The 23400-nt window shown below is 40.2% G+C and overlaps 2 protein-coding genes and 1 long non-coding RNA gene across 5 annotated transcripts in view; 1 reads left to right on the top strand and 2 right to left on the bottom strand.

Annotated features, from left to right (window-relative positions):
• LOC143659668 (uncharacterized) overlaps window positions 1-14156 on the bottom strand; it is a 40751-nt gene extending 26595 nt beyond the window's left edge. Inside the window, exon 1 of the long non-coding RNA XR_013163631.1 lies at window positions 13869-14156. This is a non-coding gene — a long non-coding RNA (uncharacterized LOC143659668). The remainder of the gene's footprint in view (window positions 1-13868) is intronic.
• Window positions 13983-23400, top strand: part of TERF2 (telomeric repeat binding factor 2) — a 22596-nt gene continuing 13178 nt past the window's right edge. For all 3 annotated transcript variants that reach the window (XM_077132857.1, XM_077132856.1, XM_077132855.1), the window contains exons 1-3: window positions 13983-14461; window positions 14569-14664; window positions 15348-15478. In XM_077132857.1, coding sequence (XP_076988972.1) covers window positions 14080-14461; window positions 14569-14664; window positions 15348-15478 — 609 coding nt within the window. In that variant the 5' untranslated portion in view covers window positions 13983-14079. The remainder of the gene's footprint in view (window positions 14462-14568; window positions 14665-15347; window positions 15479-23400) is intronic.
• NIP7 (nucleolar pre-rRNA processing protein NIP7) overlaps window positions 19537-23400 on the bottom strand; it is a 27501-nt gene continuing 23637 nt past the window's right edge. Inside the window, exon 5 of the mRNA XM_077132860.1 lies at window positions 19537-20402. Within this exon, the coding sequence (XP_076988975.1) occupies window positions 20388-20402 (15 nt within the window). The 3' untranslated portion in view covers window positions 19537-20387. The remainder of the gene's footprint in view (window positions 20403-23400) is intronic.

Genomic DNA, 23400 nt, shown 5'->3' with positions numbered 1-23400 from the left:
CCTTAGAACATTTTCATTACTCCAAAAATAAACAAATAAAAAGAAAAAGAACACCCCAAACATCGCTTACCCCTTCCCACCCCCATTTATTTATTTAATTATTTCCAGCCCATACACTGGATGTTCTAGTTTGCTAGCTGCCGGAATGCAACACACCAGAGATGGATTGGCTTTTAATAAAAGGGGATTTATTTTGTTAGTTCTTCAGAGGAAAGACAGCTAACTTTCAACTGAGGTTCTTTCTTACATGGGAAAGCACAGGATGGTCTCTGCTGGCTTTCTCTCCAGGCCTCTGGGTTCCAATAACTTTCCCTGGGGTGATTCCTTTCTGCATCTCTAAAGGCCTGGACTGAGCTGCGAGTGCTGAGATGATGTATGTTGAGCTGCTTGGGCTGTGGTACGTTGTGCTCTCTCATTTAAGCACTAGCCAACTAAGTTAAACATCATTCATTGCAGCAGGCACGCCTCCTAGCCGACTGCAGATATAATCAGCAAAAGATGAGGTTCACGTACCACTGGCTCGTGTCCACAGCAACAGAGCTAGGTGCCTTCACCTGGCCAAGCTGACAACTGACTCTACCACACTAGATAAAGGCAGTGTGAGTTACAAGGTTTTCACAATCACACAGTCACACTGTAAAGGCCGTATAGTTAAACAGTCATCACCCAGAATCAAGGCTACTGGATTACAGTTTAAGTGTTTTAGGTATTTCCTTCTAGCTATTCTAATATACTAGAAACTAAAAAGGAATATCTATATAACACATAAGAATAACCTCAAGAATGAACTCGTGGGCAGGCCACAGTGGCTCAGCAGGCAAGAATGCTCACCTGCCATGCCAGAGGACCCGGGTTCGATTCCCGGTGCCTGCCCATGTAAAAAATTTAAAAAATAAAAAATAAAGAATGAACTCGCAACTATTTGAAATTTCTCAGCCACTGGAACGTTATTTTGTTTCATTTCTCTTCCTTCTTTTGGTCAAGAAGTCTTTCTCAATCCCATGATATCAGAGCCAGGCTCATCCTTGGGAGTCATGTCCCACGTAGGGTGGAAGGCAGTGAGTTCACCTGTGGAGTTGACTTAGAGAGAGAGGCCACATCTGAGCCATAAGAGGTTCTTTGGGGGTGACTTTAGGCAAAATTATAAATAGGCTTAGCTTCTCCTTTGCAGGAATAAGTTTCATAAGGGTAAACCCCAAGAACTAGGACTTGGCTTATTAAATTGAGAGTCTCTAGTACTTGAGAGAATATCAGGAATTTCCAAGATGGAGAAGTTTAATATTTCCACATTTTTCCTCAGTCCCTCAAAGGAATTGTGCAAATACTTTTTTTTTCTGCTCCAAATACTTTGGCATGTATCGAAGTATTACATTAACCCGTACAGAATGACAAGATCTCACTTCTTATTCTAGGTTCCATGTAATTATGTTGTTTAAATAAACTGACCATACAAGTTAAATTAGATAGTGTGCTACCGAAAATATAAATTTTGTACCTAATAAACATTTCTTCCTTTGGTCTCACACAAGAGTTGAAGTTTTAAAGTACAGTTAATATCCTTTACCCTGTATTCTGATTTACCTTAGTCCTAACCAGGTCCTTTTCATTCATATCTCTAAATGAAGTTCTAAGAAGGATTACACAAGAAGGTTGAGCTCCCCTTGAAAAGACTTCATGCAGGCTCAAAATATATGGAATCTCAGTTGAAGATTTCTGGTTTAGAAGGCAGTGGAGATAGAATTCTAACCCAGGTATGTCTTGACTCCTAGATCTAGATAATTTCAACTATACCACACAACCCAAATTTATTCTTTATCACTTGGGTTTAAAATTACGATTTTAAGAATATTACGTGTGTGTGTGTGTTTGATGGGGGATACAGATGTTACATACCCCTTACTCAAAACTCAAATATATGTCACTATTTTACATGCCTATCTCCCCACCTAGACCTTGAAATCCTGGAGGACAAGCTCAGGGTTGTGTCTGTATTTGTATCCCTGGAATTTACTGAGGTTCAGCTCACAAAGTAGAATCTCAATAAAAGTACAGCAAATGCCCATGGAAGATAATACTGTTTTTGAGTCTCTGACCTGCATGGATAAGGGTTCCAGATTTGGAAAGTTGATGCCAGTAGTGTCTGGGCTGGGGAGTTTAAGCCCTCCAATGATCTCCGTCAGTCTCTTCCCCACTTCTTTGCTATGGACAGTTGATGTTTTCTCAAGCTAACATAAAAATGCTTAGCTCACTTCTATCTCTCCCACCTGATTGCCCTCCCCTCTTTGCCCAACAGCCTCCTCTTTGGATTTTCTGCAGCCCTCACTGCTGATCACAGAGAGCTTTCACCTGAGGCCCTTGGGGAAGACTCAGTTATGTATGTGCTTAATTCACGGAATGGCCAGAAAGACCTCCAGTCCCTCCTGGGCTTCATGCCCTGCTGCTGCTGTTCTCCAGTCCGCAAACACCAGAACAAGGGTTCCAAGATTTCCAGCATTCACAGGTTTTGGTGTATCCTTGGATCGCCTGTACTTATATCATACTTTATATTATTCATTAAAGCTTTTTTTTTTTTATTAAAGCAGTTGCAGGATTACAGAAAAATCAAGCAGAAAGTATAGAGTTCCCATATATCTACCTCTCACACACAGTTTTCCCTATAAAACATTTTGCATTAGTGTGACTCATTTTTTTAAAAACCTAAATATGCACTTCGGCTTTGTGCTAAGCAATAATATCCAAGCTTGATAATATATATATCAAAGACTGTTAAAATAAGTTCATTGTTATTAAGAGTTTTAAAATGTTAATTGGCATACCATCTAAAAAGATCTCATGTAGTGTATGACAGGACAGTCCTTGACGGGGAGTTCTAGACTCGGGAACTCCATTGTTTGAGCCCCTTCTATGTGCCAGGCACTGTGCTAAGGCCTCAGAAGGAATACAATCCATCAAGAATCTTTTCCCCATACTCATTGTAGAGAATTAGGACAATGCAGAAAAGTCTAAGGAAGAAAAACTTTAAATCTTGTCATTCCATCTTGCTTAACATCAAACAGATGTGGAGTTAAATCCTAATTAGATCTTGGGGAAACCACCCTGTTGGAGCTTTGGTTTATTTACCTGTAAACTGGCATAATACCTCCTTTGTAGGATTTTGTGACGATTAAACAAAAGACAGGATGTGAAGCACCTTAGCACAAGTGCTCAAAAATACATTTTCTATAATTATTATTTTCACAAATTTATGATTACACTAATTGTTTCTATCCTTTCCTTCATGTCTTGAGCATGAAATAATCCTTGGAAACATTTTTTTTTTTTTAACTCACAGAACGAAATCCTTTCATATAAACACACTATGATTTATTGAATAATTCTACTGTCAGATTTTTTCAGTTCCAATTTTTTGCACATTATGAGCAATAGTGTGACGAATAGCCTCAGGCTTACATCATGATGCTCATTTACAACTATTTCCAAAGGATGAATTTCTAAAAGAGGAATTTTTATGGCTCTTGCTGTTTTTTATCTGAGAAGCTTTCTGGAAAAATGAACTGATCTAATCTCCCAGCAGCACAGCTGAAAGTGTCTGTTTCACAGCACCCACCCTGACACTGGGTTTTATTATTTTTTAAAACCTGGCTAATTTGATAGACAAGTGTTAGGCATTATTCACAGGCCTTTTTTTTTTTTTTTTTTTTTTCATTTCATCTTTACTACAAAATATGCAGTACGCATTGGTAATCTGCCCTCTTTTACAGCTGGGGAAATCAAAGATTTCAGAGGTTAAGTTCTTACCCAAACTATTAAGTTATTGGTAGCCTTTTCCACGCTGTGGCCTTTTCCCTATACAACACTGCCTCCCTCTGATGACCAGTGGGAGGGCATGAAGTGCTGAAGTTCCTCAAAGTACTTTCTTTGGGTACAGAGTTGGGTATTTGTGGTGGATAAGGAAAAGACCAAGACTGGGACAACCATGGATAGGAAAAGACTAAGACTGGGACAACCATATGGTGGAGGGACTTTGAAAAACAAGGAGAAAGTCCATCAAACTGTACCCTTAAAATGTGTGCAATTTGTATAAGTTATACCTTATTTTTTTAAAGTAAATAAAAATGAGATTTTGGACAGAGAGGAGGAGGGAAGACTTTTCAGGCAGTCACTGGATGAGTTCATAAAAAATAGTTTACATGTACTGAACTCTTTAACAAACCAAGTCCTGCAGTAAGGGTATTAGAAATGATAATTCATTTAATTCTTTTACCATCTCCACGAGGTACTTCCAGTAGTTTTCATTCAACAGATAAGGAAATGAGGGCACAGAGAGGTTAAGTAACTTGCTCAAGGTTACACAGCTAGCAAGTGGAAGAGTCAGGATTTGGACCCAAGTAGTTTGGCACCTGGTTAAGTCAGGCAGGCTGAGATCACAAAGCAGCCACGATCACCAAAGGTCTCTGTCATGGTCAGGTTCATGTGTCAACTTGGCCAAGTGGTGGTACCTGTTTGTCTGGTTGGGCAAGTGCTGGCCTGTCTTTTGCTATGAGAACATTTCATAGAATTAAGTTATGATCACGTTGGCTACATTCACAGCTAATTCCATTTGTAATCAGCCAAGGGGAGTGTCTTCTTTAATGAGTGATGCTTAATCTAATCACTGGAAGCCTTTTAAGGAGGATTCAGAAGAGACAGTTTCTCTCTCCTGCTTTCACTGGCGAGCCTCTCCTGTGGAGTTGTCCAGACCCTCCATCGGCATCATCAGTTTCACAGCCTGCTCTGCAGATTTTGGACTCTATGTTCCCACAGTTACATGAGCCACTTTCATAATTTATATTTACGAATATTTCTTGTTGATTCCGTTTCTCTAGAGAACCCTAATTAATACAGCTTGGTACCAGGAGTACTTAAGAAACAGAATCTTAAAAATGGGCTTTTATGAATGGTTTTCTACTCCAACTGGACACAAAGGCACTAAGGACTCTGATTCCCATAATCAGAATGACATTGCCAATCCATGGAGTGAGTTGGCAAAAGAGATAGTCAAAATAACACCATTCGATTCTTCTAATGCTTCACTTGTACGAAGCCAGGCTCTGGGAGTTAATGTTTTTGACACCTTTATGGAGTTGTGTGGCAATATAAAGTATACAGATGTTGGCTGGTTGTTGTTAGATACACTATATACATTAATGAGTGAACGGGATGAGCTTAAGCCTTCAAACGAGAAGCTTAAGTGCTGTCTGACAGATGTAGAAGTTTCTGTGAATGTCCTGAAGGAAAATCTTATTTCCTGTAGCCATAGACTGGAGAGCTCCAAAAATCAGACTCAGAATCTTACTGTTAGAGTCAATTGAAATCTCAATCTTGGATGGTGTCTGCCATTAAAGTGAGGGCATTGACTGGAAAGGAGTGGGACCCTGAAAAATGGGATGGCGACATATGGATTGATAATGTTATCAGGAGTGAGATTGAAACCCTAGGTCATGCTGAGTCTTCTCTAGATAACCCTGTAATAGTCTTGCCCTGAGGACATAGCTGCCCCACCTCCAGCCTACCTTGAGGAGTTGGCCACCCAACCTCCTCCTGAAGGGATTAGCCCTAGAGTGATTAATCCTGTTTCACCAGATAAAACTGCAAATGAATGCCCTGAAGCAAATGGCTTGGAAGAGACTTTAAATTCTTTTCATGACCCACCTCACCACCCCTCATTTCTTCCAGAACTATAACTAGACTGAAGTCCCAACAGGCCCCTAAAGGTGAGGTACAAAGTATCACATGAGAAGGTACATTATGCTCCAAAAGAACTATGTGAGTTCTCCAGTTTATATAAACAGAAATCAGGGGAATATGTGTGGCAATAGATTTTAAGGGTGTAGGACAATGGTGGGAGAAATATAAGGCTGGATCAGGATGAATTTATTGACATGGGCCCACTAAGCAGAGATTCTGCATTCAATGTTATAGCTTGAGGGGTTAGAAAAGGCATTAACAGTTTGGTTGGATGGTTGGCTGAAACATGGATCAAAAGGTGGCCAACATTATCTGAGGTTGAAATGCCAGAACTGCCCTGGCATAATGTAGATGAGGGGATCCAGAGGTTTAGAGAGATTGGAATGTTAGAGTGGATTTATCATGCAAAGTCTGCTGTTACACCCCAGGAATGTCCAGAGAATGCACCTTTTACCAGAACAGTGAGAAATAAATTTGTGAGACTAGCACCATCATCCCTGAAGAGCTCTGCAGTTGCACTTCTCTGTAAGTCAGATATTACTCTGGGAACTGCTGTCACTGAGCTGGAATCCTTAAACACAGTGGGTATGACTGGGTCCCAAGTTGGCAGAAGTCAGGTGGCAGCACTTAATTGCCAAAGACTGGGTGGACGCGGCTATTATAATAGACAGCAAACTCAAAGCAGGAGTCAAAATAATCTGACTTGCAGAAATTTGTGGTGTTGGCTAGTAAATCATGGAGTACCTAGAAATACAATAGATGGGCAGTCTACTAAATTCTTGTTTGAGCTGTATAAACAAAGAGTTTTAGGTCAAGTGAACAGAACTCTAAAATTGAATTACAAAAACACAAAGTCATGGCCCCTTAATTAATTTCCAGACTTCAGTCAGTTTACAGAACCAGAGCCCCTTCAATGAAGGGGAGGCCAGGTCCCTTCAAGGGAGAAACCTGCTACACTGCCACAAATCTATACTGTTAATCTTCCTCCAAGCCGTCCCCAAGGAGATCGATGGCCTTTAACCAGGGTAACTGTGCATTGGGGAAAAGGAAATGATCAGATATTTCACTGGTTCAGAAATGACATTAATTCCAGGGGACCCAAAACAACACTCTGGTCCACCAGTCAGAGTAGGGGTTTATGGACAGCAAGTGATTGGTGGAGTTTTAGCTCAGGTCCATCTCACAGTGGGTCCAATGGGGCCCTGGACCCATTCTGTAGTTATTTCTCCAGTTCCAGAATGCATAATTGGAATAGACATACTGAGCAACTGGCAGAATCCCCACACTGGCTCTTTAACTTGCGCAGTGAGGGCTATTATGGTGGGAAAAGCCAAGTGGAATCCACTAGAACTGCCCCTACCTAGCAAAATAGTAAATCAGAAGCAATATCATATCCCTGGAGGGATTGCAGAGATTACTGCCAGTCTTAAGGACTTGAAGGATGCAGGGGTGGTGATTCCCACCACATATCCATTCAATTCTCCTATTTGGCCTGTGCAGAAAACAGATGGGTCTTGGAGGATGACAGTGGATTATTATTAGCTCAACCAGGTGGTAACTGCCATTGCAGCTGCTGCTCTAGATGTGGTATCACTGATTGAGCAAATCAATACATCCCCTGGTACCTGGTATGCAGCTATTGATCTGGCAAATGCTTTTTTCTCAATAGCTGTTAGTAAGGACCACCAGAAACAGTTTGCTTTCAGCTGGCAAGGTCAGCAATATACTTTCACTGTCTTACCTCTGGGGTATATCAACTCTCCAGCTTATGTCATAATCTTGTCCGCAGGGACCTTGATCATTTCTCCCTCCCACTAGACATCATACTAGTCCATTATATTGATGATATCATGTTGATTGGACCTAGTGAGCAAGAAGTAGCAACTACTCTAGACTTACAGGTAATGCATTTGCATGTCAAAAGATGGGAGATAAATCCAACAAAAATACAGGGGCATTTCACCTCAGTGAAATTTCCAGGTGTACAGTGGTGTGGGGCATGTTGAGATATCCCTTCTAAGTTGCTGCATCTGGCCCCTCCTACAACCAAAAAAAAAGAGGCACAACATCTAGCTGGTCTCTTTGGATTTTGGTGACAACATATTCCTCATTTGGGTCTGCTACTCCATCCCATTTATCAAGTTACCAGAAAAGCTGCTAATTTTGAGTGGGGACATGAACAAGGGGAGGCTCTGCAATAGGTCCAGGCTGCTGTACAAGCTGCTCTGCCACTTGGACCATATGATCCAGCAGATCCAATGGTGCTGGAAATGTCAGGGACAAATAGAGACACTGCCTGGAGCCTTTGGCAGGCCCCTATAGGAGAATCACAACGCAGACCCTTAGGATTTTGAAGCAAAGCCTTACCATCTGCTGCAGATAACTACTTTTCCTTTGAGAAACAGCTTTTGGCCTGCTACTGGGCCTTAGTAGAGACTGAACACTTAACCATGGGCCACCGAGTTACCATGAGACCTGAGCTGCCTATCATGACTGGGTGTTGTCTGACCCACCAAGCCATAAAGTTGGGCGTATGCAGCAGCACTCCACCATAAAATGGAAATGGTATATACGAGATAGGGCCAGAGCAGGTCATGAAGGCACGAGTAAGTTACATGAGGAAGTGGCCCAAATGCCCATCGTCTCCACTCTGACCACATTACCTTCTCTTTCCCAGACCAGAGCTATGGCCACTTGGGGAGCTCCGTACAGTGAATTGACTGAGGAAGAGAAAACTTGGGCCTGGTTTACAGATGGTTCAGCACGATATGCAGGTACCACCCGAAAGTGGACAGCTGCAGCACTACAACCCCTTTCTGGGGTGTCCTTGAAGAACAATGGTGAGGGGAAATCCTCCCAGTGGGCAGAATTTCGAACAGTGCACCTGGTTTTTCATTTTGCTTGGAAGGAGAACTGGCCAGAGGTGCGTCTATATACTGACTCATGGATTGTTGCTAATGGTTTGGCTGGATGGTCAGGGACTTGGAAAGAACATAATTGGAAAATAGGTGACAAAGAGGTTGGGGAAGAGGTATGTGGATAGACCTTTCTGAGTGGGCTAAAAACATGAAGATATTTGTGTCCCATGTGAATGCGCACCAGAGGGTGACTTCAGCAGGGGAAGGTTTTAATAATCAAGTGGATAAGATGACCCATTCTGTGGATACCAGTCAGCCTCTTTTCCCAGCAACTCCTGTCATTGCCCAATGGGCTCATGAACAAAGTGGTCATGGTGGTAGGGATGGAGGTTATGCCTGGGCTCAGCAACATGGACTTCCACTCACCAAGGGTGACCTGGCTACAGCCACTGCTGAGTGCCCAATCTGCCAGCAGCAAAGACCGACACTCAGCCCCTGATATGGCACCATTCCCCAAGGTGGCCAGCCGGCTACATGGTGGCAGGTTGATTACATTGGACCACTCCCTTCATTGAAGGGGTCAGTGATTTGTTCTAACTAGAATAGACACATACCGTGGATGGGTTTGCTTTCCCTACATGCAATGCTTCTGTCAAAACTATCATCCATGGGCTTACAGAATGCCTTATCCATCATCATGGTATTCCACACAGCATTGCTTCTGATCAGGGAACACACTTCACAGCAAATGAAATGTGGGAATGGGCACATGCTCATGGAATTCTCTGGTCTTACCATGTTCCCCATCATCCAGAAGCAGCTGGATTGATAAAATGGTGGAATGGCAATTACAGTGCCAACTAGGTGGCAATACCTTGAAGGGCTGGGGTAATGTTCTCCAGGAAGCTGTATATGCTCTGAATCAGTATCTGCTGTATGATGCTGTTTCTCCTATAGCCAGGATCCACGGGTCTAGGAACCAAGGGGTGGAAATGGGAGTGGCACCACCTCACTATTACCCCTAGTGATCTACTAGGACAATTTTTGCTTCCTGTCCCTGCGACCCTGAGCTCTGTTAGTCTACAGGTTCTAGTTCCAAAAGGGGGAGTACTTCCACCAAGAGAAACAACAGTAACTCCATTGAACTGGAATCTAAGACTGCCACCTGGTCGCTTTGGGCTACTCATGCCCCTAGATCAACAAGCCAAGAAGGGATTGCATTATTGTCTAGGGTGATTGACCCTGACTATAAGGGGGGAAATAAGACTGCAACTACACAAAGGAGATAAAGAAGAGTTTTCCTGGAATATGCCCTAGGGCATCTTTTAGTACTACCAGGCCCTGTGATTAAAATCAATGGAAAACTGCAACAATCCAATCTAGGCAGGACTACCAATGGCTCTGAAACTTCAGGAATGAAGGTTTGGGTCACCCCACCAGGTAAAGAACTACGGCCAGCTGAAGTGCCGTAGGGTAAAGGGAACATGGAATGGGTAGTGGAAGAAGGTAGTGATAAATATGAACTATGACCATGTAATTGGTTACAGAAACAAGGACTGTAATGCTGTTTTGTTCATGTTATACTACTTAAGTTGTAAGATATCAAGTTTAAGAATGAATATTACCCAAGGAGTTGTACCCTATCCTGGAGAGATTTAATGTGTTTCTGGTTATAGGCAGGACAGTTGAGTATTGTTAGGTGAGGAAAAAAAATGTGTCTTATTGTTTTCTATTAGAAATTAGGTATGGTTTAAGGTGATGAGTACAGCTGCCAAGTTGACAAGGGGTGGACTGTCATGGTCAGGTTCATGTGTCAACTTGGCCAAGTGGTGGTATCCGTTCGTCTGGTTGGGCAAGTGCTGGCCTGTCTTTTGCTACAAGGACATCTTATAGAATTAAGTCATGATCATGTTGGCTACATTCACAGCTGATTCCATTTGTAATCAGCCAAGGGGAGTGTCTTCTTTAATGAGTGATGATTAATCTAATCACTGGAAGCCTTTTAAGGAAGATTCAGAAGAGACAGATTCTCTCTCCTGCTTCAGCTGGTAAGCCTCTCCTGTGGAGTTTTTCCAAACCCTCCATCAGTATCATCAGCTTCACAGCCTGCCCTGCAGATTTTGGACTCTACGTTCCCACGGTTACATGAGACGCCTTTATAAATTTTATATTTACGAATATTTCCTAGCTGTACTCATCACCTTAAACCAGACCTAATTTCTAATAGAAAACAATAAGACACATTTTTTCCCCTCACCTAACAATACTCAACTGTCCTGCCTATAACCAGAAACACATTAAATCTCTTCAGGATAGGGTACAACTCCTTGGGTAATATTCATTCTTAAACTTGATATCTTACAACTTAAGTAGTATAACATGGTTCTCTGTTTCTCTAGAGAACCCTAACTAATACAGTCTCTGATGCTTAAAGCCCTCTTTCCCTATTCTGCATTGTTCTCTACATGAGGAGTTTAGGATAGTATATCAATTAAAGTTCACATCTAATTAATTCAGGGGTTCAGCCTGTGATTTCACATCCTCAATGATGCCTCCACCTGCCCTCCTGAGTTATCTGACAGTTGCCACAAACTGGATCTCTGCATAGTTCCTGTCCAATGAGGCTGATAGAACGGCCTTTGAAACTAGAGCAGTTGCTAGGCCAATAGGAAATACGCATGCCCACCCACCCGTTCTACCTAAAGCCTGACCTGGGATTTCTCTATTTGGGTCCAGGTACTGGGGTGGTGATTTCAAGAGCATCAGAGACATCTCTAGGTGACTCATGTCCCATGTACTAGTCCAGTTCCTTTACCTACCCCAGGCCCATCCAGTCCTCTGGAAATGCTCTTTATTTCACTTCCCGTGCCTTTAGATGACATGGACAATGATGTATCCAAGAGAGAGTCGGGAATGGACTTTCCACGGTCAATGTGGTAAACCCATCACGGAAATGCAAAGAAGTTAAGGATGGTTTAGGAATATGTCCAGCAAGTTGGGGACTAGAAGCGAATGTAGAACTGGGGATTGGATAAGAGGAGTAAGTCAAGGTGTTGCTATTGGCTGTCTGGAGAAGGAGGGACGATGGTTTTATCGAAGCCCTCTCCAGACCCATCTATAAGGACAGAAAGGGAGATAAGAATTCAGTACAGGTATCCTGTGCAAACATAAAATCCTATAGTCCCTTGCTGCTACTGCTTTGTATTTAGGAAATCATGACACAAATACAAAAGATCTGGGAGGGAGCACCAAGAATGCCTAGTAGTAGTGGTGGTAGACCTGTAATTGATACAGTTCTCAAATGTATACCAAATGCCCTACTCATATACATAGTCAGTTCAGTCCAACGGTGTAACAGGACTAGATACAAAAACTCAAAAATGGACAGCACAATAATACCTAATTGTAAAGTAATCATGTTAAAACACTGAATGAAGCTGCATCTGAGCTATAGGTTTTTGTTTTGTTTTGTTTTGTTTTGTTTTGATTTTACTATTATTACTTTTATTTTTTTCTCTATATTAACATTCTATATCTTTTTTTGGTTATGTTGCTAGTTCTTCTAAACCAATGCAAATGTACTAAGAAATGATGATCATGCATCTATGTGATGATGTTAAGAATTAATGATTGCATATGTAGAATGGTATGATCTCTAAATGTTGGGTTAATTTCTTTTTTTCCGTTAATTAAAAAAAAGAAAAAGAGAAGGGATAATTGGAGCTGAAGGGATACAGGCTGTACAACGGGACTGGATATAAAAACTCAGAAATGGACAGCACAATACTACCCAATTGTAATGCAATTATGTTAAAACACTGAATGAAGCTGCATGTGAGGTATAGGTTTTTTGTTTTTGTTTTTGTTTTTTTTTCTTTCTATTATTGTTTTAATTCTTATTCTGTTGTTTTTTTATTTCTTTTTCTAAATTGATGCAAATGTACTAAGAAATGATGAATATGCAACTATGTGATGTTATTAAGAATTACTGATTGTACATGTAGATTGGAATGATTTCTAATTGTTTTGTTAATTCTTTTTTTAATTAATAAAAAAAAAAACAACAACAAGAAAAAAGAAAAGAAAAGAAAAAAAAAAGAATGCCTAGTAGTAGTGGTGGTAGACCTGTAATTGATACAGTTCTCAAATGTATACCAAATGCCCTACTCATATACATAGTCGGTTCAGTCCAACCTCAAGAAATGTGTCAGTTCCTGGGCTCAGTTCTGGGCGGTAGAGATGAACAAGCAGACAGGGTGCCCACACCCAAGGAGTTTACTGTGGAGAAACAACATTTCAGAAAAGGTGAAGTATGAGGTGTTCACAAGGGAACAGCAGGGGCATTTAACCTATTCCAGGAAGTTAGGAGAGGGTGAAATGTCTTTCAAATGAGGCTTGAAGAACAAGTAGGATTCATTTTAGGCTAAAACAGGAAAGATGAGCAGATAAATAGGAAACAATAAAATGTGTGCACACAAGCACATGTGACCAAAAAAATGAGGTTGGAAAACAGGTGGGAATCCTCTTCAGGGTTTGAAAGGCACGATAGGGAGTCTGAATATTGTGCAAAAGCAAAAGGGAGCTGCTGAAGGGTGATGAGTAGCATCTTCTGATGTGTGTTCTACTGCCCATCCCTTGACTCAGTAATTCCACTTTAATTATCCCAAGGAAATAATCATGAATTTGTGTGCTATAGTTTAAAGGATACTCCTAAGATTGAGGTTGTTTAGAATTACAAAATTTCAGAATAGTCTAAATGTCCTACAAGAGATTAAGAAAACTTTGGTCCAACCATATATTGAAATGTTGTATAATACTGTAGAAAAATATTGAATGATGTGGAAAGATGTTCAGTACATGTTAAATGAAAAATGGTTATAAAGAAATCTGTATAATATAACCCATTTTAAAAAAGAAACAAATATATACCATGCAATAGGCATATAAAAGATATTGGACGCTATAACCCTAAATATTAACTTATTTTTCACGTGAGACTATGGGGGGATTTAAATGTTAATTTTTCTGCTTATTTTTTCTCATTGTTCCACAACGAAATATGTTTTTGTAATTAAAAAAATAACATGCCTTATATGCCTGGAAGTTCCTGGGGTGCTGGTCATATCCTATTTCTTGGCCTCCTCGATTAGGGTAACACTGGCCTTTGTTTTATGATTATTTGTTAAAACGCAAATTTGTTTAATTAGCTTTTCTCCATGTATGTTACATTTCACAATTTTAAAAGTGTTTAAAAGCCGCGCGTATTTATGTTTCAATACTTACACCGTGCATCAAGTGTACTATCCTGTAATTTCAGGGCAAAAGTTGACACTTCACTGCCGACCGTGATTGATTTTTCTGACCCGGCGGGACTGAAGTCCCAGCAGACATTGCGGCTAACACACGGGGAACTACGGGGCCTGAGAGGAGGCCCGGGGCCCTACGGTCCTTTCCCTCCCAGAAGCCCGCGGGCGGCTCGAACGCCGTCGTTATCATGGCGGCTGGAGCCGGGACGGTGGGCCCAGCTTCCGGCTCGGGCGTCGTACGTGACCCCGCGGCGTCACAGCCGAAGAAGCTATCGGGCCGGGAGGGCGGGGAGGGCGCGCGGCGGCGGTCGGACGCGATGGCGGGAGGAGGCGGGAGCAGCGACGGCAACGGGCGGGCGGCGGGCCGGCGGACATCCCGTAGCGGCGGGCGGGCCCGGCGGGGACGCCAAGAACCCGGGCTGGGGGGTGCCACGGAGCGTGGCGCGGGGGAGTCGCGATTGGAGGAGGCAGTCAATCGCTGGGTGCTCAAGTTCTACTTCCACGAGGCGCTGCGGGCCTTTCGGGGTAGCCGGTACGGGGACTTCAGACAGATCCGGGACATCATGCAGGGTGAGGGCCCGGCCGCGGGAAGGGAGTTGGGGCGTCCGGGAAAGAGATCCGGGGGAACCGGGTGTCGGGGCTGGGGGTCACCGAGCCAATGTTGTCTTCTTTCCCAGCTTTGCTTGTTAGGCCCTTGGGAAAGGAGCATACCGTGTCCCGGCTACTACGTGTTATGCAGTGTCTGTCGCGCATTGAAGAAGGGGAAAATTTAGGTATGGCTATTTTTTTGTGTTGTTCTTTGGGCTTACTTACGTAGGGTTATGTTGTTTTCAAACTTAGATCTGGACCTGATGGATACTGCGTTAAGGTGTGCTACTGTGATTCGATCACAGTGGTTCTTTTCATTCTTTACATGGTCTGTTCTGTTTCTCCAGTTAAGATTCTTCTGGCTGCTTTTTTTTCTCTCCCTCCCTCTCTCTTTTTTTTTTCTTTCTCCCACCTGTTTCTTGCTCTCAACTGTGTTGCTTTCTAAAGTGAAATATATTAAGATGGACCCTTTTTTCCTTCATTGAAGGCTTTTCCAATGCATGAGCACATTTTATTTCTAAATTTAACTTAACAGCTGTTTAACAAAGACTCATCAGTTTCTGGCCACTTGTACCTGAGGACGTGTGTATTTGATAGGCAAAAGCATGTATTAAAAAATATATTTTTTAAACCTGTATTGGAAAGCATTAAAAGGTGGTCACTTTAAATTCACTGATTTGGATCCTTGTCTTCTCCCCATTCTCGCAGCAGTTGAAGTTCTTGTATGTAAGCCAGTAGCCAGTATGTCAGCCAATTAAATGCAAATTTTATATTTGCATGTTTCTTTTAGGTGTGCATATATATTGGATGTAACTTTCCTGCTTTTAGAAAATAGCTTCAAGTGAAAAAACTGTGCTCTTTGTCCTAGACTGTTCCTTTGATATGGAGGCTGAGCTCACGCCACTGGAATCAGCTATCAATGTGCTGGAGATGATTAAAACGGAATTTACACTGACAGAGGCAGTGATCGAATCCAGTAGAAAACTGGTCAAGGAGGCTGTAAGGCTGTATTTTTAATATTTTTTTTCATTTAACAAAAATTGGAGGTCTTTTAGGATACAGATGCTTAATCTTTTCTGTGTTGGGTGGAGGAAAAGCAGGAGGCAGAAAGCAGACCAGCATGTGTGCACACACATATACGTGTGCTTTTTAGGCATTCCTTTCCTTCCCATGTTTTTGGCAAGTACCGTTAATGACAGGGGCTCAGCTTTTGTGATTTTGGTGGTTTTCCATGTGGCCATATCAGAAGGGGCCACAATACACAGGAAGTGGGTTGGCATCAAAGGCTTAAATTTTGGATGTTTTTGTACCACTCAGGAGCTAAAAGTAACTGGCCTAGGGTTTGGTCACCCTTGTTTATAGTATACCAACGTTGTTTCATGCAGTTGTCTACAAAAAGAGAGGCTTAGGGAATATTCCCTTTGAGCTCACAGAATCAGATGTGCTGAAATAATCAGCCAGCTAGAAAAATACAGTAATGGTAAAAGGCTGGGATATGCAGTATTCTTGAAACCAAGGGGGGGGTGGGGAATTAGTGGAGTTGGAGTGTCTAGGAATTTGGGACTATCGTTGTGTCATGGCTCAGGTAGCTGCAAGTAGTAGAACTTCTTTTTATCTAAAACGTAGTTGTAGTCATGGGAACCAGCCAGAAAAAAATTTTTTTTTTCTCTGATAACCCTACTGGGAGTAGGGAAGCAGATGTGGGAGGTAGGAACTGAAGAAAAACAGCTCAGCATTTCCTTGGACACTGGTAATGGTAAGAAAAGTATCCCCCCAAATGATGGGGTCCTAGAAGTAGAAGTAGGGAATAAACCTGGCATAGCAAGGAAGATCTTAGATCTCAGTACTTTGTTAAAATTGTGTGTCTGTACTTTACCTATTAAATATTCTGCTTATGTATCGAGATTTTCTTAGTCCAGGGTGAATTTTTCAACCTTAGACTCATACTGTCCCTTAATGAACAAGGATATTGTTGGGAGATGCCTGTGACAGAAATTAAGAGGGAAGGACTGTGAGTACTGAAGTTTAGCCTTTGGAGGAGAAAAACGACTTGATTATCTGAGTAGTGGCAGATAATAGCTTTGTAGGTAAGAATGGGTGCCAGCAGGGGCTGGTTGCTGACACCTGGGTGAAATTTCTGAGGGGAGTGACTAAGATCTAACTGCTGCAATAAAGAAGGGCCAAAAGAAAGCATCAGGTTCAAGAATGGGAGGAGACAGCTTCTTATTAAAGGAAGGGCTTCCCTAACCCCCTCATATACAGCAACCATTTTTATGTGACTAGTGTGTCTTCTTTGGTTTTGCATCTACCTATCCTACACCCTACCTACAAAGCCTGATCATGAGAGAAAAAGTAGAAGGAAGGATTTGCGTATAGGCTGTGCCTCTGGTTCACCATATTGTTAGCAATCCAGACTACTTGATATCCTGGTTTTGAAGATCATTTGTGAGGGATCTAGTCTTGCCTGTTCACACGAGTTGGTGAAGATTATCAGCAGTGAGGCCTTATCATAAACTGATGTGCCTGTTTTTTAATGTCTGTGATTGAAGGAATTCTAGTCTCTTGGGGGCTGTTCCTAGGTAGAGGAACTATATGTTAAGCCCCATGTACTGTGATCCAGGATGGATCTGTGGGCCAGGCCAGAGAAGAATCACATCCTCCCTTGGAGCAAGGTCACTTGGAGCTTTCTTCATAATGAGTGGCCAAAGCCAAAACTTAATGTTATAGTCAAGGCCTGGACAAGATTCTCTATCCCTTGGCCATGTACAAAGTACCTGTAATCCTTCTAACAATGACTGATGTATGTTAGATAAAGATATTTTATTTATTCAGTTAAGGACCTTGAGTAGGAACTACTTTTGGTCTTGCAAAGAATGTTTAGGTAATTTGGCTTATAGCTCCTTTTCTAAACCTCATCCAGTTCTAAGGAAGAATAATTCCAAGAATAGATTTTTAATATGGTTAAATGAGGTTTTGTTGGGGAAAAACACCAGAAAACTCATTATATTAGCAAGGGAGAGAAATCCATGCCTAGTTCAAGAGCAACTAAAGATCTTTAGACTAGGAAGAAATGGTACCAGTTTAGAGTAATTCATTCTGTAACCCATGTTAAGTAGCTACCTCAGGGATGCGGCTCTTCAGTACATGAGGGTCATTTGCCATTTGGCTTCCTGTCTGGAAAGATGACTGCAGGCTTTCATCTTTGACCTGCATATTTATTTTTATTTTATTTACTACTTAAGCTTATATATCTCTTCCTGGGGAGGTTAATTAGGAATATCTATTAACAAAATATAAATTCCCTTAAAAAATCAACCATTTTCTTATATTGACTCCTTTCTGCTTTTCATTCCCCACCAGGTACCAGATCTCTTTGTTATACCGACCATATAAGTTATCGATTGCTGTGTAACAAATTACCTCAAAACAGCACCTTAAAACTGTAAATGTTATCTCTTAGTTTCCAGGGGTCAGAAATCTGGTAGTGGTTTAGTTGAGTGGTTCTGGCTCAAGGTTTCTTATGAGGTTATAGTCAAGCTTTTCAGCTAGGGCCACAGTCATCTCAAGATTCAACTGGGGCTGAAGAATCTGCTTCTGTGCCCACTCACATGATTGTAAGTAGGACTCCATCCCTTCCAGGCTGCTGGCCAGAGACTTCAGTTCCTTGCCTCTCCATAGGACTGCTCACAGGATGGCAGTTTGTTTTCCTGAGAGCAGGTGATCCAAGAAAGAGCATGAACAAAAGCCCAAGACAGATGCCCCAATCTTTTATAACCTAATCTTAGAAGTGACATATCATCCCTTCTGCCATATGCTATTGGTCGCAGAGATCAGACCAACCCTGGTAGAGTGGAAGAGGACCATGTAGGAGGTGGAGATCACTGGGGGCCATCTCAGAGACTGGCTACCACAATTACCTTGATCTCCTATTAATTAAATGATATTTCATCATTTGTCTCTCCAATTTATTATTTTTTTAATTTCTCATTTAGATTCATAAATTCTGTTAATAGTCATCTTTAGAGAAAATAACATATGTCCAAGCTCAGTGAGGCTTTTTAATGCATTTAAGCTTTGTGACGTGTCACAACAATTTATTTAAAAATATATTACATTTTAAAACCTATATCAAATAAATTATTTGTTAAGCTGGAAGTTTTCAATGTATGATCTGGGGATCTCTGGAGGTCTCCCAGACCCTTTTGGAGGGGAGGGGTGTCCATGAGGTCAAAACTATTTTCATAACAATACCAAAATGTCATTTAACTGATACTTGCACTGAGAGTACAAGAGCAGTGTTGGGTAAAATTGCTGGCACCTTAGCCCAGTCGAGGCCAGTAGCAGATTGTACTAGTAGTCATTATGTTCTTCATTGCCATATACTTAACACAGTTTTTTAAAAACTGTCATTTGCAATTAAGAATGTCTTTGATGAAGCAGTAAAAGTTATTAATTTTATTAAATCTAGACAAACATCTTTAGTATTTTGTGTGATGAAATAGGAAATATGCATAAAGCACTTTTGCTGCATACCAAAATATAACGGTTGTCTTGAGGAAAAGCACTTGTGTGTTCTGAGTTGCAAGCCATGACCTATCCACTTTTTAAATGGAACACCATTTTTACTTGAAAAAAACTGACAATCTGGTTATTCAGACATGGGTAATTTGGTAGACTTTTCAAAATGAGCAAAGTGAACATCAAGGAAAACAATTGATAGTGTTTGTTGCCATTGATAAAACTTAAGCTTTCAAATGGAAATCAGAATTTTAGAAAACTTATATTCAAGAGCTTGATAGCTTCTTAATACTTAAGTTTTCTTGATGAAGTTGGTAGTGATATTAACAAATGTGATTTTAAAAATATTTTTAATGAATGTCAAGAGTGACCAGTATTTTCCAGATGATCAGTGCATGAAGTTATGAAAACATACATAGGTGACAGATCCGTTTAAAGTGTAAGACAGACTAATGGATTTTAATGTAATGGAGTATGAAAAGTTCACCTAAAGTTTAGTGTAGAATCAAAGAACAATACCCACATTTTTTTTAAAAAGCTGTTAAAAATACCCTTCATTTTTCTACCTTCATATCTATGTGAGGTTGGATTTTTTAATATACTTTGACCAAAACAATATCATAGCAGAAAGAATGTGGAAGCAGATATGGGAATCCAGCTTATATTTATTATTATGTGAAGTTATTTTTCATAAAATGTTATTTAATGTGATGTGTTATTTTTAATGAATTAATAAATGTTTTAAAATTTCTCAGTTTTATATTTTGAATACAGTGAATATCAACAGGTATAATCCACATATACAAAGACATTTTGGGATCCTTATTAATATTAAAGAGTAAAAAGGAATCCTGAGACTGAAAATTACTGCTCTAAGCTGACAGTTATGTTGAGACTACATTGGCCTTTTCTTCCTAACTAAGAGAGAGATTACTCAGATTTCTTTGTAGAACGGGGAAGAATAATATGTATGCCATGCTCTTAGGGAAGCATGTACTCGTTTTTTGCTGTGTAGCATTCTCCCCTGCACGTTTGGTAACAGCATCTTGATATTCTCTGGTGGCCTTAGCCCACTTTGAGGTCTTTGTAGACCTGTACATCAAGGGACTCTGCCACTGTCTGTGGGGCTGGTTTATCAGACACATTCTCTTAGAACTTTAATTCTTGAAACAAAAAGCTCTGTCAAGACTTTTTGAGCATTCCTACTTCCCAGAACAGTCTGGTTCTTTTCAGTTGTGCTTTTTTCCGTTTTGTGAGTTACAGATTTCGCTTCCTTTGTTAATGTATTCTTTCTGGAATTTCTCTCCAACATAATCCATCTCACCTCTATTGAAAATCTGTGCTTGGAATTCTCTTTTTGTATGAGTTAAATGAAGACCATTGATGTTGCTTAAACACCAGAAACCTTAAAAGAACATAAGAGAAGAAATTATACTTATTTTTAAAAACAACCAAGTGAAAAAGCAAGTGGTTCATCTCTAAAAACAAAAATTCACAGGAAATATATAGTTTTAAAAGTTAAGCTTATAGCACAAGCTTTGGAGGCAGGCTTTTGAGGTTTTTGAAAGCACTCAGGTTTCCTTTCTGGTTTCACAAATTAAATTTCCCATTTCTGGGGAAAATGGAGTAAGCATACACTTCTGGAGCTTTCCCACTAAAATGCAGCTATAAATCCTGGACAGAATGTGTGGAGCAGCTATCTGAGGATTCGGAAATGTAAATGGTAGTAGGCAGATGGGAAAGGAGACTGGAATTTGAAGTTTCACCAAACCAGTGATGAATTTACCATCTTTTCGCCTCTGATATTGCCAGGCCTGGACTCAAAAGCAGCGTGAAACTTGGAAGTCCAATCTGGGTATGAACAGAAAGAGTTCTAATAGAAGCCCTCTTTGGTCTGAGGAGCAGGAAAAGGATCTCCAAAGAGTCAGGGTGGGAGAAATTCCCAGGTTTTTTCTTTTCTTTTTTTACCTTTGTCTTCTGCCTCAGTCCCCAGGCAGTACTACCCTGGAAGTAGTGGTGGCCCAGTGATGACAGTGGCAGCTGGATGAGTCCTAAAACTGAAGAAAGAGAACTCTTTATCTTACTAGAGGAGCCGAGTTATCTTTCCAGAACTTGTGGCCAATCCCTTTTGGTTTTTTCACTCTCTCCTCCTGCCACTGAGCCCTAGATGCAGATAACAGTTGTTGAAGTGCATGATAAGAGTGGGGGAACTAGAGTCTAGGAATGTAAGACTAGTTCAATATATGAAAATCAGTCTAATCTACCCTGTTAGTCTGAAGAAGAAAAACCATATGATCACTTTTATTATGTATCAACTGATACATAATCAGTTGATACATAATAACTGTATGCTTTTTTGCATTTGACAGAATTCAGCAATAGTTCATGATAAAAACACTCAGCAGAGTAGCAACAGAACGGAACTTTCTCAGCCTGATAGACGTCTACAAAAACACCTACAACTAACATCATATATAATGGAGAAAGGATGTTTTGTACCTAAGATGGGAAATAAAGCAAGGATATCCATTTTTACCACCTCTATTCAACCTCATACTGGAAGGCCTACGTAGTACAATAAGACAAGAAAAAGAAAATCATACAGATTGGAAAGGAAGAAATAAAATTGTCCCTATTCACAATGGCATGCATCTGCATAAAATATTCCATGCAATGTGCAAAAAAATCCGTATTAAATTAATTTAGCATGGTTGCAGGATACAAGATTAACACCAAAAAATTCAATCATATTTCCATACACTAGCAATGAGCAATTCAAAATAAAACACTGCCATTTACAGTAGTTCTAAAAAGAAAAGAAAAAGAAATACTTAGGTATTAATCTAGCAAATGTGCTGGATCTGTGTGTGAAAAAACAAAATGCTGATAAAAGAAATTAAGACCTAATAAATAGACATACCATATCCATGGATTTAAGACAATATAGTTAAGATGTTCTTCTACAAATTTAATACAGTTCCAATAAAAATCTCAGCAGAATTTTCTGTAGATATAAACCAGCTGACTAAAATTTATAAAGAAAGGCAGATGAAGTCAACCAAAACAATTTTGCAAAAGAACAAAGTTGGAAGATTCACAGTACCCAATTCTAAGACCTGTAAAGCAGTAGTCTTGACAGTGTGGTATTGACAAAGGCATAAACACATAGATTAGTGGAACAGAAGAGACTACGGAAATAGATCCAAACAGATAAAGCTAATTGATTTTTGACAAAGATGAAAAGACAATTTAATGGGGAAGAGCAGTCAATTGAAAAAGGATACAATATTTCCAACAAATGGTATTGAAACAATTGGACATTCAAGTGCAAAAAGGTGAACCCTATCTAAAACACTGTAAAGCTTAGAAAAAAAAATCTTTATGACCTGGAGTTAGGCAAGAAGTTCTTAGACATGACACCAAAAGCATGATTCATAAAGTTTTTTTTTTCCCCCTCTGATAAAAACTGTTAGGAGAATGAAAAGACATGATACAGACTGGGAAGAAACATTTGCAAATCATATCTGACAAAGGCTTCTATCCAAAATATATAAAGAATTCAAAAACAAACAACCCTATACAACGCTATTAAAAACCCAAAACAACCCTATAAAACACTATTAAAAAATGTCAGAGGACCAGAGATGAATAAGAAATGCATGAAAACATGCTCAATATCATTTACCTTTTAGAGAAATATAAATTAAAGCCACAGTGAGTACCACTACACACTTATTAGAATGGTGTTAAATCTTAAAAAAATACTAACAATCTAAGTGCTTGTGTAGATTTAGAACAACTGGAATTCATAGATTGCTGAAGGGAATGCAAAATGGTATGGCCACTCTGGAAATCAGTTGGGGTGTTTCTTATAAAGTTAAACAAACGCTTTCCATATAGCCCAGCATCCCCACACCTGGGTGTTATTACTTTAGAGAAATTAAAAGTTATGTTTACACCAAAACCTCTACATGAATGTTTTAGCAGCTCTATTCATAATCACCCAAAATTGGAAATCACTCAGACATCCTTCAGTGGGTGAACAGATAAACAAACTTGTAGATACAGTGGAAAACTATTCAGCATTAAAAAAAGAATGAACTATTGCTACTTCAAAAATGTGAGTGGAAGTCAAAGACATGCTGAGTGAAAACAGACTTTTTAAAGGCTACATCCTTTAAAAAGTAAAAGCTACATACTGTCATTCCATTTATATGATATTCTTGAAAAGACAAAACAGTGTTGGAGAAAAGATGAGTGATTCCAGCAATTAGGAATGGGGAGAATGTGATTAAGAGCGTAGCATTAGGGAGGTTTTGGAATGATTGAACTGTTCTGTGTCTGTAGTGGTTATAGAAGTGTATACATATGTTAAAATGCAGGACTGTACCCCAGAAAGTTAA

This window comes from Tamandua tetradactyla, chromosome 16, assembly GCF_023851605.1.
Source record: "Tamandua tetradactyla isolate mTamTet1 chromosome 16, mTamTet1.pri, whole genome shotgun sequence".
Taxonomy (NCBI): domain Eukaryota; kingdom Metazoa; phylum Chordata; class Mammalia; order Pilosa; family Myrmecophagidae; genus Tamandua; species Tamandua tetradactyla.
The sequence above is the reverse complement of the archived record's forward strand: the minus strand, read 5'-3'. Positions and strand labels throughout refer to the sequence as shown.